We start from the raw sequence: 17,079 nt of genomic DNA on the forward strand, positions 1-17,079 counted from the left end.
TTTAGTGTATTTGTAATGAGAAATGCAAGAAATATTTAATTGTTTAATTTTTACTGAAGTTACTTTTCACATTATTAAATTTTTTATTGGTAAATTTCGAACTCTTTTTGAAAATTTATGATTTGAATCACAATAGTGTTTCAATTTTAGGCTTCAAAAACTTACATTCTTGGGAATTAAATATTAGAATTAATTTTAAGAAACTGATATGTTATTATTGAAACAGTCGCAGTTGTTCTAGTTGAAAACATTTTCATTATAAAAAAATCTGCTAAAGCCTCATTTATTTAAAATTTTTCACCAGATGGCCCGAAATTAAAGACTCGAATGCAACGACCTTGGCGCCGTCAACTGAAAAGTAGCCATTCCGACGGCGATTCCAGTTACAGTTCCAGAACTAGTACTGAAAGTGATCTCTGTAGTTGTGACAATGGTTTTGTGTTAGTGGATGAGCCATCTCCTGGAAGTGCTAGAAATTCAGTAGAAAAAGATTATCCTCGAAGTCCTCTAACAAGTGAGTATGCTTATTCTTGTCTTCACCTCGGGGCACTTCAGATATGGGGAATGAGAAGCTTTCTGTATGGTGGATGGTTACAGAAAAACTGTGGGGCTGGCTACACTCCCAATGTGTCCCATATAGAAGGCACTGGACCATGGTCATTGATGGCCCTTGGGATTCAATCATAGCTTCTGTCTACGCTGTGGCGCCATTCTGGTCATTTAAAATTAGGGCTTGTCGGAAAAATCGCTTATGATTATTTTTATCGGGAATGGAGCATTTGCGCTCGATAAATTATTCCCTACCCCTGCTGCATCATAGGTTTACTGGGATTTGGCCTTTGGCAAGAAAACTTGACGCGGATGACGGTTTTTAGTTTTCCATAGCTGCATTTCCGGTCGGGCAAATTGGTAATAATGGAATGGTGATAATTTTTGTAAAAATTTTATTTGAGCATGTATTTATGAGATCTTGTACATAATTTATCTTATTCATATATCTTGCAATAAATGATAATTACGTAATAGAAAAGTAAGACTGTTTTTATCAGAAAAATAAATAGCGGAATTAAATGCATTTAAAAAGAAGTAAGATGTAAGAGAATTTATAGCTGTTTTATTAACTAATATTTAAACAATCTCATATTTCTAAATGAATTTTCTTGAAAATTGCTATTATCTATACTCATAAAAGGGGAAAAAATGTATGTGTATGTATATATATTACAATAGTTCACTTAGCAATATCTTTATTAAAAAACTAGCCGCCTTTGGTGATTGCAAAATATTTAGCTATCAAAGTTTCAGAGTTTGATAGTTATATAATTCAGTCATACTATTATGTAGGCCTTAAACAGTTCTGTTCATTGTATTACTTATTAATTTCTGTCAGAGTTCATAAAATGTGCACATTAAATTAGAGTGGAAATGTTAAACTGCAATTAATATAAATACATTTTTTACTGAAAACAAGCACACCTTTTTTTGAATATGAAAATTGAATGTAGAGTCGCTCAGCATTGAAGTTGTATATGCAATGCTGAATAATTTTTGTAATTTATACAATATCTTAAAGAATTACTCAACAAAAATTTCTCTAATTCATCGTAAAATTCAGTTTTTATTTTTACTTTCAAAACATTTAAATGATGCAAATGAAAATATTTTATTTGACTTCAGTCAATAAATGTTCTTATGAAAAAATTATGAAGTTTAAATTTTACACAGTCCTTTTGTCCTAAGGAGTCATATTCTGCGAAATACTCTTGACACTTCAACTCTTAACTCAAGTTCAATAAATAAACTTTCTATCTTCTGCGATCAAATCTGTCAGTTTTTACATATCAATATCAGAACAATAAATATTTTCATAATCATAAGCCAATCACTCATTTCAAGTATTAGCTTGTGGAATATATATATACATAAAAGCATACATACATATAGAAAGAACTAAACATTATTAATATCCATTTAAATTTGAATTTAAAGCCCTTTCTATGGATTTTTTTTTCATTTTGTTAAATAAAGTTAAACCGTAAGAGATATAGAGATTAAATCCTCATAAAACTAAAAATTATAATTCATTTTATTAGATTAAATTTGTATTATGCACATCAGAATTATAATTTTTATAAATGTCTTCCGTGTGGGAAAATTATAAACGTATTCCTTTTAATAAATACATTTTTAAAGCAAATTTCTCACACTTTTTATTTATTATATTCAACACTCGTTTGAAAAGTGGTAAGGGTCATCAGCATTTTTCTCAAGGAAGTTTCGTTTCGTTATCAGATACAAGTAGTATCTTTCTCATTCATAGTGAGTTGATTACCATTTGGCGTACATTGTAAAATCGCCAAATCTTATGTGCAAAGATAAAATTTATAATGTGGTAGTCTTTCTTGACACTTGAGCGGAAAGGGGGAAATTTATCGAGCGCAAATACCATAGAACCATTTTATCATCACTATCTGTTAATCCACTATGGTGGGACCTTAGATTGATGACGAGAAGTTGCTGTATACGAAAAGGAAATGTTTAAAACTTAGAAAAGCACTTCAAAACAAGTAGGAACTAGTATTGCAACTTAATGGAGCTTCCATTTCAAATAAATCGTCCGATCTCCTATTCAACTCCTTTTTATTTAACATTTACACTGCAAAAGGAGTTTGTAGTGCAGCTTCTATCTGACTGTCGGAAATTACAAACTATCATTCACCATCAAAGCAAATTTTGACTTGATAAAATTGGTATTTTTTTTAACTTTTTTACATTCGAACACTGTCAACTCCATCCGTGCCTCAGACACTTTTGTAAGGGTTATAAAATAGTGAACATTATTGGCGGGAAGTAACTCTACCGCTTTTCTAGATTTAACATAATGTCTTATAAGAGGTAATTCCAAATGTACGAAAAAAGTTGGGTTTTTAATAAAATAAAATCATTTTACAAACTACGTTACAATGAAAATTGGCAGGAGTAATTGAGAACCCTATTAGGAATAGGAAAGTCCACGAAGGAAAAGTGAATCTTGCTCATAGCCATTGGATCTTAATAATCCTAGGGACGTATAGCTTCATAATTTAACTTGCAAATAACTGATGCAGGGAATGAATATTGTCACTTAAGAAAGTTTGGTTTTCACATTTTGCTTTCTCGTATAAGTAATATTGAGAAAGTATAGTAATCGTGATAAAACTCAAATTCGAGATTTTGACAAATCTCCACGTTTTAGACCTCCCTGAATTCGTAATGCACATTTCTGTAAATTGTCCGTCTATCTGTATGTCTGTTCGTGATAAAGATAACTCATAAGCGCTTTGAGTTAGAAGGTTAAAATTTGGTATGTGTTCTTTACATCATATTTACAGATTTCTGACAAATTTTGAATAAAATCTGTTCAGAGGAAATCCGTCTGTTCGAATAAGAGTTTACACGATAATTACAAAACGAAGAGAGCTAGATAGATTAAATTCGATACATGGATTTCGCATCTATAGTGTAAATGCCTATCAAATTTTGTGCCAAATCCAACTACGGGTTGACTGTCTGTCGGTTTCGGAAACATTTGAACATAACACAAAACCGCGATAACTTAAATATATCAAATTTGATACGGTATTTTGTGACTATAAGTGCAGTTTTGTATCGAATTTTTGGTTTAGTCGGTAGAGAAAAACGTGCCTCAAACACGAATTCGATTTTTGGCTACTGTTAAAGCATTCCAGGGTGTAATCGCCAAATAATTCGCCAAGGATGACGCGTTTGATTTAGTAAAAATGCCAAATTTATGCAAAAATTAATATTTTATACTATTGTATGCCAGTGACATGTAAGGCGTTTTCTGGCATGGCAAGTTTATTAGAGAGTATGCCAGAAAATTTTGAGGCGACCACTCCCACTGATTTTAATATGATTAGTACTAAAATAAACAAACGTTGGAAAATAACACTGAAGAAGGAGTCCCTTAAAGAAAGCAAGTGTTTCACTGCCCGCTAAAGCTTCACCGATGAGTACAGTAGTCACCGTTCCTAATTACCCTCTCTGACCCTATTTGAATGAAATCAATCATGCTTTTGTAATAGTATTAATTTATTCTCTTATTCCCTTATTATGAAGTTTGGCTTATTTTCTTCGGCAATAAATAATTTTCATTTGTTTTACTTTTAACAGAAACTCCTCCATCTCCTCTGAAACTACCCTCTTCTCCGCTGAAACCACCCCCTTCTCCAAGAGGTTGCGGGTGCAAGCAAGAATTCAAAGTGCCGTCTTCGCCGAGAACGCCTACTTCGCTGGAAACGGACTCGGAGCAAACCCTGCTCTTGCAGAAAGTGCCAGCTCGAAAGAATCTCATTTCATGAAGTATTTCTCGGATAACGAACTCTTCAGAATCTCAGTCTCTGTTCATCTGAAGTTTATATAAAAAAAAGTCTGATTCCAGCTCTTCCAAATAGTAAAATGTAAATGACTAATTTCTAATTTTTATATATATAAAAAAAATATCGAGTAAGCTACAGCCATGTCCCTTGGTGCCATTAGAGTAAAATTTTTTTCCTCATTTTTACTAGTCAGTGATTGTGCACGTTGTATGTGCTGAAGTTTTAGCATACATATCCAAAGTAATACATAGTTGATTGTACATTTTATTGATATGCGTGTTTGTTATTCATGTGCATGTTCATTTTCCATCCATAGGAATGTATTTTACAAAGTACTGATGGTGTGATTTTAAAATTTTTAACTTTTGTAGCTGTTGAAGCTTTGGCTAAACAACTTTTTGTCAAAGATCTCCTTTAATGCCAGAAAATGCTTTGAATGCAACTGTTTGCTTCCAAAACTAGTTTATTACGAAATCATCTCATGTTGATTGTTGTCGAAGATATTTTAATGAAATTACGAATTTTGGTCACAACGATGTAAATTTTAAGTATGTATATTTTTTTTCTTCAGATGTGTAAGAAAAAGAAATTTTCTTTGATTATAAATTAAATCACTTGTGAGAATTTATATATATATATATATATAATATGTGTCTTCTACAAATAGTAAAATAGTTTGCTTTAATGAGTCTAATGAGTCTTGTATAATGAGTCTAAGTAATAATTTACATTAGATGCTTTAATTTTTATTAAAAAAATGAACCAATATATCCAATGTTTGATTATATCTATCATTCTCGATAATAGCTATATACTTTAATTGTAATTAAATAAGAATTCAATTTCTTTTTGATTAATTTTCTGCTTGTAAATTAAATATTACAGAGTGTTGAATTGCTTCATAACATTACATAAATGCTTGCAGTAAAGATATCTATATGTTGGTTATATATCTTCCAATCTTTTCTTGTGATTGAATTCTAAACCCTAAGTTACAATACTGATTTGAATATCTTGAATAATTTTTTTCTCGCTATTTTAAAGAGAGACTCTTGCCTTACATTCACTATTAATATTTTAAAATCTCTGCCTTTTTATAATAACTATCAATTCAGTATATTTACATCATAAACTATCTCTATGTTATGTGATAATTTGTTCAAGTCTGGTTGTCTCAAGAAGTTTTAAATTCATCGTAATTTTTGGAAAACTTCGTACCATTTGATTATCTATTTTAAAATCTTTTTTCCATAATTCTTTTTTATAAATATCTTCTTTCCTTCTTCTTACATACAGATGTTTTTTGCTACTTAAACTTTGAAAATGACAGTCTTCCTTTCCAGTTTCTTTACAGAAAAGTGGGACCATTTATTTTCTAAAAAATATGAGTACTTCAATATATATATATATATATTTTTCATTTAAAATTTCCGAATTGTTGCTGTGCTTCATTTTTGTGAATCATCTAAAAAATTCGTTTCATAAAGCTGTCTTTTTATATGTTATTGTTTTAATTGGTCATTTTTTTTTGTTTTCTATTTTATCTGATAAGTTATAATCTAGTGTAAATATTTCTAGTATTACTCAGATGTAGTCCATCTTTAGAGCTTCTATAAGAAATCATACGGCAGTATTACTAAAATAGATTTTATATTAAAAATATAGAAAATGAATTTTAATAGATTGATGAAATAGAACAAATGGGTACCTGAACTCTTCTAAATGTGGACTCCAAGCCTACCAAAGTAAAGGGATGTAGAAAGTAATCTCTTCTTTTAACAGGAATGCAATTTATCACTCTTTTATTATTTTAAAAAATGCATTTTTTAAAATTTAATTAAACAATTTACTATAAAATGTATAATTTTCCCCGTATTGCTACATTTAAGTACAATTGCAGTTAGTACTTTCCGGACAAGTACTTCTGTCTTTTTGTGTAAATAATGGTAAATATAGTTAAGCATATATATTTTAATTTAATTCTAATATTTCTAGATCTTACATCTAATTTTCATGCTCAAAAATAATATTTCCTTTAAATTTAAAAACCATAAAGTAAAGAATAACTTATATACATTTATATTTTCCATACTTGTCGATAAAAAAAGAAATTTTCCATGTAAAATGGTTGCTTTGAAGAAGAAATCAGATCTATATAGAAAATAGAATATTTATGTTTTCTCTAAATATTATGGCTTTTATTATTAAATTATGCAAAATTTTTCTATCTCTTCTTAAGTCGATGCAGAATTTGAAATGACTTGTAAGAATCAGTCTTTAAAAAGCAATAAATAATTGATGAAATCTGTTAAAGGTATGAGAAAATATTCACTTGTTAAAAATAATAGTCCTTTTCTATATTTTATAACTCTTATATATATATATATATTATAACAGAAAAGCATTTTTTGTATGTATTCAATAAAATAACGAAATCGAATAAACGTAAGAATCAATATTTTTACAGAAATATTTTGAATATTAAATCTGTCATGCTTCGTTACATAAAATGCATGTAATAACCATGTCTCAGTCATCGAAGACTAAAAAGATAATAACTCATTTCAAAATTACATTTCTGAAATACGAATAATTGTTTATTTTTATAGATATAAAATCTGAATGAGGGAGATAAAAGTATGGTTTAAAAATACATTTACATATAGGTGATCATGTAAAATCTTATAAAAAATAAGAAATTCAGAGAAAAATAATAAATCCAGTCTATTATAAATTTATCCAATCAATTTTTAAGTGTTGAAAATGCTAATGCATTGTAAAAATAAAAATTCGTCACAAAAAATATCTTTTTTTTTTTTTTTTTTTTTTTTCATGATGTGTTATTTATGCGGTTATACTTACCTCAGCATTTGTAAAAAAAATATTCGCTTATTTTTTTATTAATAAATATTTTTAATTTATGTAAAATAATAATCAACCAATTTTTTCTAAATGAAAGAAATTTTGAATACGCCTTTCTTTACATTTTTTCAGGTTTCAATTTTAATTGCTAAGCATAAGTTTTATATGTGCATTGAATTGTTATATTTTTAAAATTATTATCTGCATTAAGCTGTTCGCAGAGTTTATAATTCTTGATAATGTGATATCTTTATATGCTATATCTGAAATATTGTCTGTTTTAAATTAAGCAATAACAACTGTCAATGAACCGTTTGTTAGAAAGTGCAGGTGTTCTGCATCATAACCAACCAATGGTCGGCAATTTAATGGTATTTGCCTAACATTGTTATTAACACCCGACACCTTTGGTTATCGGCCAACTGGATCACTGAAATATTGATTATATTTGAGTTTAATTCAAATTAAATATAAGCAGAGCGCCAAGAAATGCACTTCTACATGTCTTGCCCATAATTTTCTCAAGAAAGGGTTTTTAAAGCCTGAAATTGCAATAGACGTTAAAGCTGTGGCATTTTAATAGTATGCGCCTTTTTTATTTGATATGTATAGGAATCTTCCTAATGGAGTCTAGTCACAGTGACATTAAAAATGTTATTGATTGGGTTATATATCTTCCTGTAGGACGTTTCTTCCATGGAGTAATCGTATTCTTCATGTAAATTACAGAGGCAATAAATATAATCGTTCTTCCTTGGCTCTAAAACGAAAAAACAAAATCTGGCATTTAAGTTTTGTGGAAACAATGAAAACGATTTAATTTTAATTATTGAAAATTATACAAAAGTATATATATTCTTTAAGAAAATTTCGATTTTTTTTTTTTAATTAATATTTGAAGAGATTTTTTTCAACTTTAAAGATGAAAAAAAAAAAAAATTGCATAATAAAATTTACTAGTACACCAAAATTTTGCTCGTTTCTCGTTCTTTTAAAATTAAAAAAGATAACTGCTAGGTACAAATTTTCACCCTCAAAAGCATATTTGTGCCAAATTCAGGAACTGTAGGCTCAACGAGCTGTCATGGTATGCCAACAGAAACTTCATTTTTATTATTATTAGAGATATGAATATCCAAATGTTGATATTTAACTCACTTTAAATGTAATGTGAGAGTTTGAATGGATTTATCCTTAAAATTTGAATTATAATATACATACTCTTTTTCCTTCTACAAATTATGAAAAATTCTTAGATGGATTTTTTTGTTGCAGCAATGATAAAAATAATTTCATTATCACGATATTAATCATCTTGATTGTGATACATATGAAATATGCTTTGCTGTATTTAGAAGTTGTTAAATCTCTCATAGAATATACATAATAATACATTAGTTTTTATAGGTACTTTACTTCTTTAATCAGCTTTGTTCTAGTCGTTTGTGATTTCATTGTGTGATGTAATTTATTGCGTGTGAATGTTGTTTTTCTAGCATTGTTAAAGAATTGTATAGTGTAATTACATATTGTTGCTCCTGCCCTAGTTTATGGGACCATGTTTACCGAAAGAATTGTACATTATAATTTTTGTTTCTTTTTAATTGAAAAGTTTTTAATTTCATTTACTTTCAAAGTGTTCTTATTTTGTATTAAAACTGTATTTATGGATTTATTTTATAAAAATATTTACAGAGTTTTAAAAATTTATGAAATAAATATTTGAGTAACCTCTGAATTGTTTGAAAGCAATTATTTAAGAAAGGGAATACAAAAATGTAAAATAAAATACTTGAGGATTTTTCAGATATTTTTCTTAATAAATAAGAATAACAAATTCTAATCTATAATTATAAATAAACTAAAGCAGTAATATTAAGCTTAAAAATTGTCAGAGTGTTAAAAAAATAACCATAAAAAGTATATATGAGGAGTTAATTAATATTCAGAATACTAAAATAATTTACCTTTGTTTCTGGTATTATCATTTCTCAGCTGACATTTGTCAATCAGTTTTTTCCTAACATTGAATTATGTTTTCTTTTCCAAGGAAGAAATAAACTGAATGCTTTAACTAACATTATCTTGGAAACTTAAATTATATTGCAAAGCTTATAGAACAAAATTCGTGTAGTGAAATTACGCTTTAAAACTTGTATGCAAAATGAAAAAGTTCATTTTATATTTTCATTTTGATTATATATAAAAAGAATGTTTCAGTTTTTATATTTCTAAGTAATTTAAACTCAATTTTCCATTTAGTTGTTTTATATACGTTTCCGTAAATAGTATGCTTTTAATATTTTGATTTATTTTTTACATGTCTATGTAATGGAGCATTTATTTAAATATAAATAGGATAAAATACAAATTTTTTTTCTCCAGAAATTCTTCACATTCTCATGGACATCTTTTCGTTTAAATATCAAATGCAATTTATTACTAGCATATTTTGTTTATTCCATTTGTATCATAGCGATTTTATGTTGAAAAATTGATTGTTGTGCATTTTGTGTTTATTTGTTTAATTTCAGTATTCGTATTATTGATGATTATAGATATTAAATTAATGCTGCTGTCTTTTAGAAATGATATTAATTTTTTTTTTCGGAAAAATTTCTATTAATATAAGTTTTACTGAATTAATTTTCAATTTTTTAATTTATTTTTCAAAAAACTTTAAAACAAGTAATATATAAAAAAAATTTAAGTCAATTCCTACTTAGGTCAACAAAGGAAAGTTTTATTTCAGTTACGTTTTATTAAATAATTACAATCAATATAATTATGTGTATACATAAGACAGAATCACAATATTAAGTGGCAAAAGAGAAAGCGAATTTCCTTGCAGTTGTCCATTTCCTTTCTATATATGGTGTTGGAGTATTATTTTTGTTTGTTACTATTTATTCGCTTTCTATTTGTTTCCGTTTCTAATTATCTTATATAAATATCTTATATCTTATTATCTTATATAAGAGAAATTTTATTCTCCCATATAAAACTTAAATTAATTAATTAATATTTGAAAAAACTGTATTAACATCAAGTGTCATCCACTACAAGTTTTAAAAAATATATTTGAACCCGAGCGGATAAATAAAAAATATTTTTTAACGGTTGAAAATTTGAGCAAGATATATAAATATATATAAGGAGAGTGTGAACCAATAGTAGGAATTGAAAAAAAGGTTTACAAACTTTTTTGTTTCGCTTTATAAAAAATTATACGAATTTATTTGTCAGTTTTAAATCTGAAGCAAATGATTAGTTCAAAATTTATTTGTTGGTATTTAATTTGAAAGACAATATTTTAATTGTTAATGCTTTTATATTTTGTAAATTAGTAAACTGAGCTCCGAATTATCAAAATAAGTCTTACTGAATGGTATTTAATCAAGACTGTTTTTTTTCTGTCTGTACTGTTTTCCTGTAAAAAAAATGTAGATTTTTTTTATTGTTAATGGATAATTGCATAAAAACAAGTAGATCTTTGAATTTTTATAATTAGAATGTATTTTTCAAATACTAAGCATTCTTTTAAAGTATTGAGTTGCATTTATAATAGTCATTTAAATTGAAATTACTCTTGAAGTTACAATAATGAAAGACATAATATTTAAACTCCTGCCTTGTCTCCAAGGAAGTTTGAATTTGACATTTTTAAAGAACTCTTATGCAGTTGTTAAGTGCCATGTATGTTACTATATGACAACGTGTTTTCCTCTTCTTAAATAATTGCTGTGATGATTTTTTAAAAATTTAGAGGATAATGCATTATATGTGTTGTGATAGTTTTTGTTATTGTTTACAAAAAATCTAATTATGTATTTCTTCTGAATAGGGACCAGAGATGTCACGTTCGTGAAAATGAGCTTTAAAAACTGGTTTAATTTATTTAAACAGACTTCTGCCAATGGCTAGAAACATTTAAAGCCTCAATATTACATTGCCATATAAATCCCATTATGTAAATTAATTTCATGTCAAGTATTGGAATGTGTTTGAAATTTTACAATATTAAATAAGCATGAATCCAAGTGTAATTTCTTTATATGATATGATAAACTTTTGTATTTATTATAGTTATTACATTTATATAAATTAAAATATTCGAATTCTTACGAGTCTCGAATTTCACATAATTTGTACATTTTTCCCCCCGATATGTAGTAACGAGTGCTGCAGTGTTTCCAAACATCTTAGTGCATTTGTCGAGGTGTTTAGATCAGTTAAGTGAAGTCTGAATGTGATATTGAAATTTGTAAAAGTGTTTGAAGACCATTATTCTAAAAATAAATTTATTCACGGACCATTTTCTTCAATACAGTTTGTTTTTAGTATACATACAATAATCATAGAAGTTATACTGGAACAATAATAAGTTCGATTAGAAATCATTAAACCATTTTATGGAATTACTAAAAATGAATTGATCGTACATGCTTTCAACATAACAATGCCATCATCATTAATATTTTTTTTTATATCCACCACCATTTTCTTAATTCCTTCCTTACATTAAAATTTTGTCGGACTTCGAATTTCTTTCTAAATTTTAGATAAGTTGAATGTCACAATACCGGAATACTTTCCGTAATATACAGAATCGTATTTTTCTTATATGTCATATACAAGTAATTTCAGCATTATGTTATGTCCTTTAGGATTATAATATTTTTTACGAAAGATTTTGCTGGATAATAGTATAAATGTTGTACGTAAATTACAAAATTATTACATCATACAAAAAATATTTTTTTTCTCTGAAAATCAACCAGCTGTTGAAAATATAAATCATATATGTAAATATAAATATTTTTGAAGGAATGAAATGAAGTCTGATGCACACATAAACCCCAAAACAAGTCTTTGAGCACGGCATACTTTCTATGAATTGCATCATGGCTTTGGTTTTGATTCAAATGAAAAATTATTTCGATTTTTTTAAATTTAAAAATGGAAATAATTTTCACTTACAGGATATGCACTTAGTAAGTGGTCTAAATATTGTCCATAAGCCTGTTACGAGAGTAGATTAGATCTATCATAGTTAGGTTATTTTTCTGTAAAAAATAATTCGCACGATGATGTGAGCGCTAAGAAACAAGTTTTAGAATAGAAAATATTGCTAGTTTTTCTTATATTTTTATATAATGAAATATAAAAATTTCTGTGCTGGATTATTACTTTCCGTGCATATCCAAAATATTGCTTTACAAGTTATATAACAAATGTATGAGAAAATATGTACGTAGAGAGAAACAGTCTTTAAACATTTGTTTTGCAATTAAATTAAAATGACTATATTTAAGGCTCTCTTGATGGGAAGTTTTATAACCTGTTAATGACTATATATCTGCACATTAGATTATCCATTTCCTGTCTATTTCAATTTCTGTCTTTTATAAGTTTTGAAAGTAGACTTTGGTGGACCTTGAAGAAAACGTGCTCTTTGTACATGCCCGTAGACAGCAAAATAAGCCGAGCTGTACACTTTTAATAACTTACCCGTCACTATACACACTGACATAAAGCAGCTTTTTATTGTGGCACTTTCTCCTGCAGATGCTCTGCCATTTTCTTTGCAGGATTCTGATGACTACTGTTGGTTTTAGTTGCATTTTGTCCAAGAAAAACTGTGTTCCGCAACAATAAGTTCCTTTTTTTTATTTTTTTCTGTACACAGTTTCAGATAGAGAACGTGTGTCGTGTGCAACACATTCAGTAGGTTTTCCTGATTTCACAATTAGGCAAAAGACTAGCAGTGTATTTCTCGTAACACTACCATTGTACGAGCCTCTCAAAATCGAGGTCATTACACATCCAGATTTAAAGTGAGCAAAAATTGGAGCATACATATTTCCATATGTTGCAGTCTAGGAATGTTAAACATTGGTTATATTGTGATTCCGGGCTAAGTATCCTTCATAATATTCTTTACTATTAAGAGCTTGTTTAACAGCTATCCCGAGGAGAAAATTAAAGAATCTATGAAAAATCCGAAATCGCAGCAACCATCCAAAGGTGAATCGCATCAGCCAGTAGCCCGTGCTTTCGTAGATGCCCATGGGGAAATCGCAGGGTAGATCCATTTGCTCATACCAGAATCTGGCCATGGCCTCCCAACTTAAAAAGATAATAAACGAATTCATGGCTGTAACTATTCCGCGGCTCATTGTAGTCGATTCCTTTTGAGGTTTTTGTACAGAAGGTCTTAATTCGCTGTCCATTATATCTCTGCAGATTGCGAGGGTCTCTTCCAAGTTACCGTTGCACAGATTGTAGCGGTCTTCCATACCGAGCATATAGCCGATTCCGCGCCAGAAGTGGATAAGGCATTCGAGGTCTTCTTTACTGCAATGCAGGCCGACGTGTTTCGGGTGGAGAATTATGAGGCCGACGAAAGCAAATTGCGTGAGAGCCATGTCATATTGTGAGACAGCTGGACATCGGCGTCGACAAGTGGACGGAGGGCCGTTGATTTTGTCGGCGACTCTCTTATGCATGCCGCGGACCATGGTGATACTTTGGTGCGCTGGGTCATCGGGGTTGAAGATGTCTCCCTCGTACCATCGCCGGATGTGGACCAACGTGCTGAGGTAGCGACGGAAGAGGCACACGACGTTTGCGGAATTGCCGGTGGACATGAGGGGGGCAGTCATACTCGGTATATGTACAATGAGCATCAAACCCGCCAAATGAGAAAAAAATATGCTGAAAAGAAAGAAAAATTAGATGCTTGACGGATATAAGAAATACAAAGCTAAATGGCATTACAATGAAAGTAAACTCTTAATCAATAAGTGTCTCACGCACAGATCAAAACACTGTAATATTTGTTATTATATGAATTCCTTTAAGAAGTTTACCTTTTTCAAATAATTTTCATGACATGGTGACAAAATTTCTGCATATATTCACCGACATATTTTCTCAACTTCCCTTGCGCAAAAGTCGATCCGACTGTTATTTTAAAATGTATATGTTATTCAATAAAGAATGGTGATAAATTCATACAAAAAATTTTACCAATATTCATCCAAATTTTAATCACTCTCAAAACACCCCCATTATATGCTATTCACATATCTCACTTCTTTTACAGTCTTCAGATACTTGTTTCTTGAAACCATTTTTTGACATACCATTTAATATTATTTCCGCAGCTTGTACCATTGCCTCTGAAGATGGTTAGCGCTTATTCCAGAGACGTTTCTTCAAATTCGTGAAAAGAAAAAGAAAATCGCATGTTTCCATATAAGGAGTATAAAAAGGACGAGAAACAAATGTGACTTTGATTTTTGAAAGATAATGATGAGCAGTCTCGGAATTCACCGTGCAAAAAAATTGCTCGTGCCATAAGCAATTTTTCTGTGCACAACGTATGATTGGCATCCAATGAAATGTTCGATGTTTCTGATAGACCTTTTAAAGTGATTAAACGATCTTCTGCCATTATCAGAAGGGCAGTGTTGATATTTATTTCCTTTAAAACACTCATTAAAACTGCGACTCCACGTTCCTTTGAAATCGATGTAAACATTTTAAACTTATTCTAGTTGTGCTATAGGGAAGAAAGACTCCTTAAATCTTTCTATTGCATCATCTAGGCCTCAGCTGACGAGATTTTAAATACAAAAACAAAATATCAATGTGTTTTCTCACCATCCTTTTGGGGTAGGTGAATGTCCATTCTTCACTATTCCTCTAAACAATCATATTAATTTCATTTTTCTTGATTCTTTTATCACATTAAAAAATCAGGATCATTCTTTATAGAATAGCCTTTCGTCTTTAGCAACTACATGATTTCCCCAAGAGAGCTGGTAGTAATTTACTTTGTTAATTGTTACGTAAAATGTCAGTCGAATCTTTTATATGTCTAAAATGTCTTCCTCAGCTAAATATCTTTTTATTTCAAATCTTGATACTTACGTAAATTGTACTATTTTGTAAGTATTATGCAATTATAATTGTATGCCAATCTAATTTGCGGCCATTTTTATCGGAAGTTTGATTTCAGTAATTTTATTGAATAATTTTAAATGGGAAGTGATTAAGTTCAACTTAACCAATAAATATAATTATTTTTTTTAATTCAATAAGAAAACAATATGGCCAACTGAAAGAGTGATAACATATTTTACGCAACACACAATATTCAAAAATCTGATTAAAAGCATACTTTAATCAGAAATATTTCTATTAATAATAAAGATGAATGTGTATGTGTGCGTTGACGTTATATACACTAAACTGTTTGACCTACAGCTGCGAAATTCGATCCATATATATACATTTTAGGGTGCATCCTGGAGCGTTTTTTTAAATATTTATTTTATTTAAAGCTTTAATTAATTCAAAATTTAGCTACATCTGGCCGTTTTTGCTACATTTGCATTTTTAATAGAGGTATGATGTTATTGGGATGGTCTCCGTTAGAAAGATTCGTGTGCACAAATAAACATAATTTAAGTTAGACAATTAAAATAACATGGCTTTAAAGGTTGACAGTTTAACATAATTATGGGTAAGAATTTATATCTAAGCGATTTAAATAACACTAGGGATAATAACTTAAATAATTTGCTCATGATCAATGTTGTTTACTAGCAAATTCTTTTAAATAAAAGGCACATTTAAGAAATTAACATGAGTTATTACTATATTTTAATAAATCTAGCCACCCGATGTAACTCTTTTGTGTTTATCGGTTTTGATTATAATTTTTTGAAATCACTAAAAAAACTGTTAGATGAGAAAGCAGGAACAAACTAGCGCCCTCTTTATATGCCCATCGTTAGAGCACCATAGGTTCTTCTCATATTACTCACTTGGTACTTTTCAAGTGTACTACATTATAAAATATTGCTCATTTAAAACTTTAAAGTGAAAAATGATGTTTGAATTTTTTTGTGTTCTCACTTATCAACTGTAAAAATATTTTTTGTGCGGTACTTTTAGTTCTCAAATATAGGTCGTTATCACAAAAAAGATAATAGAATGCATAACAAACATTTGCTAACATAGATTATATGTATATATAAATTTCTACAAATATTTCATAAAGACGTTAATTGTCCTCACTTTATGAATCCCCGTTTATATTTTAATTTATTGCACAGTCTTTTTTAAAATTTTGAAAAAAAAATCAGGACAATAAGCCAATTTCTTCAAAAAATATCAGAATGGAATATATAAAAGATGATAGAAGACTTAAACTGTGTATGCATTTATAATCTTGTCCCACAAAATATCTGTGATAGTAGCGATATATATAGAGAGCATTTAATTTTTCAATTATTCCTCGTATGATGTTTCAGTTGGGCACAACTTAACATCATAAGAGGAACATCATCACTCTTAAAACTTAATATTATTTTGAAAAGTGGCATATATAGTTGTTGCATGGAGTAATATTTTTGGAGTAGTATTATCACTACTTATAATCCGATTGAAAGAACCAAACGATGTAATAGTAGATAAGAATTTTACAACCTTATTACTATGAATGATTCATGATATGAATAATTATTGATTCATCGACGTGACTTGTGAAATATAATTGCATTACAAATGGTTCATTGTATTACCAGTGAATTGATTTAATTAGTAAATGCATTTACAACTGCCTAGTCACTTATTCACAATGATCCTTTCTGGGGTCAGCATGAATCCCGGATGTGAATTGTCTGGATAAATAAGCGATTTCTTCCTTCTCCTAGAGGCAGAGTAATTATTTAAGGTCGAGTTACTTTCAATCCCATGGCAGGACGTACCTCCTAAGGGAAAAGTAGGTCATGGCTGGAACAACTCTTAACGACTCTGCTTTCAA

General features: G+C 29.1%; 2 protein-coding genes across 14 annotated transcripts in view; one reads left to right on the top strand and one right to left on the bottom strand.

Annotated features, from left to right (window-relative positions):
• LOC129981702 (ras guanyl-releasing protein 3-like) overlaps window positions 1-11,363 on the top strand; it is a 75,920-nt gene extending 64,557 nt beyond the window's left edge. For 9 of the 11 annotated variants that reach the window (XM_056092648.1, XM_056092689.1, XM_056092657.1 and 6 more), the window contains 3 exons: window positions 305-514; window positions 4,174-4,927; window positions 11,086-11,363. In XM_056092648.1, the coding sequence (XP_055948623.1) occupies window positions 305-514; window positions 4,174-4,361 (398 nt within the window). In that variant the 3' untranslated portion in view covers window positions 4,362-4,927; window positions 11,086-11,363. The remainder of the gene's footprint in view (window positions 1-304; window positions 515-4,173; window positions 4,928-11,085) is intronic. The other 2 variants (XM_056092665.1, XM_056092714.1) reach the window with 2 other exon arrangements.
• A 66-nt stretch (window positions 11,364-11,429) lies between these two features.
• Window positions 11,430-17,079, bottom strand: part of LOC129981756 (uncharacterized) — a 71,167-nt gene continuing 65,517 nt past the window's right edge. For 2 of the 3 annotated variants that reach the window (XM_056092745.1, XM_056092753.1), the window contains one exon: window positions 11,430-13,958. In XM_056092745.1, the coding sequence (XP_055948720.1) occupies window positions 13,130-13,958 (829 nt within the window). In that variant the 3' untranslated portion in view covers window positions 11,430-13,129. The remainder of the gene's footprint in view (window positions 13,959-17,079) is intronic. The other variant, XM_056092762.1, reaches the window with a different exon arrangement.

This window comes from Argiope bruennichi, chromosome 1, assembly GCF_947563725.1.
Source record: "Argiope bruennichi chromosome 1, qqArgBrue1.1, whole genome shotgun sequence".
NCBI lineage: Eukaryota > Metazoa > Arthropoda > Arachnida > Araneae > Araneidae > Argiope > Argiope bruennichi.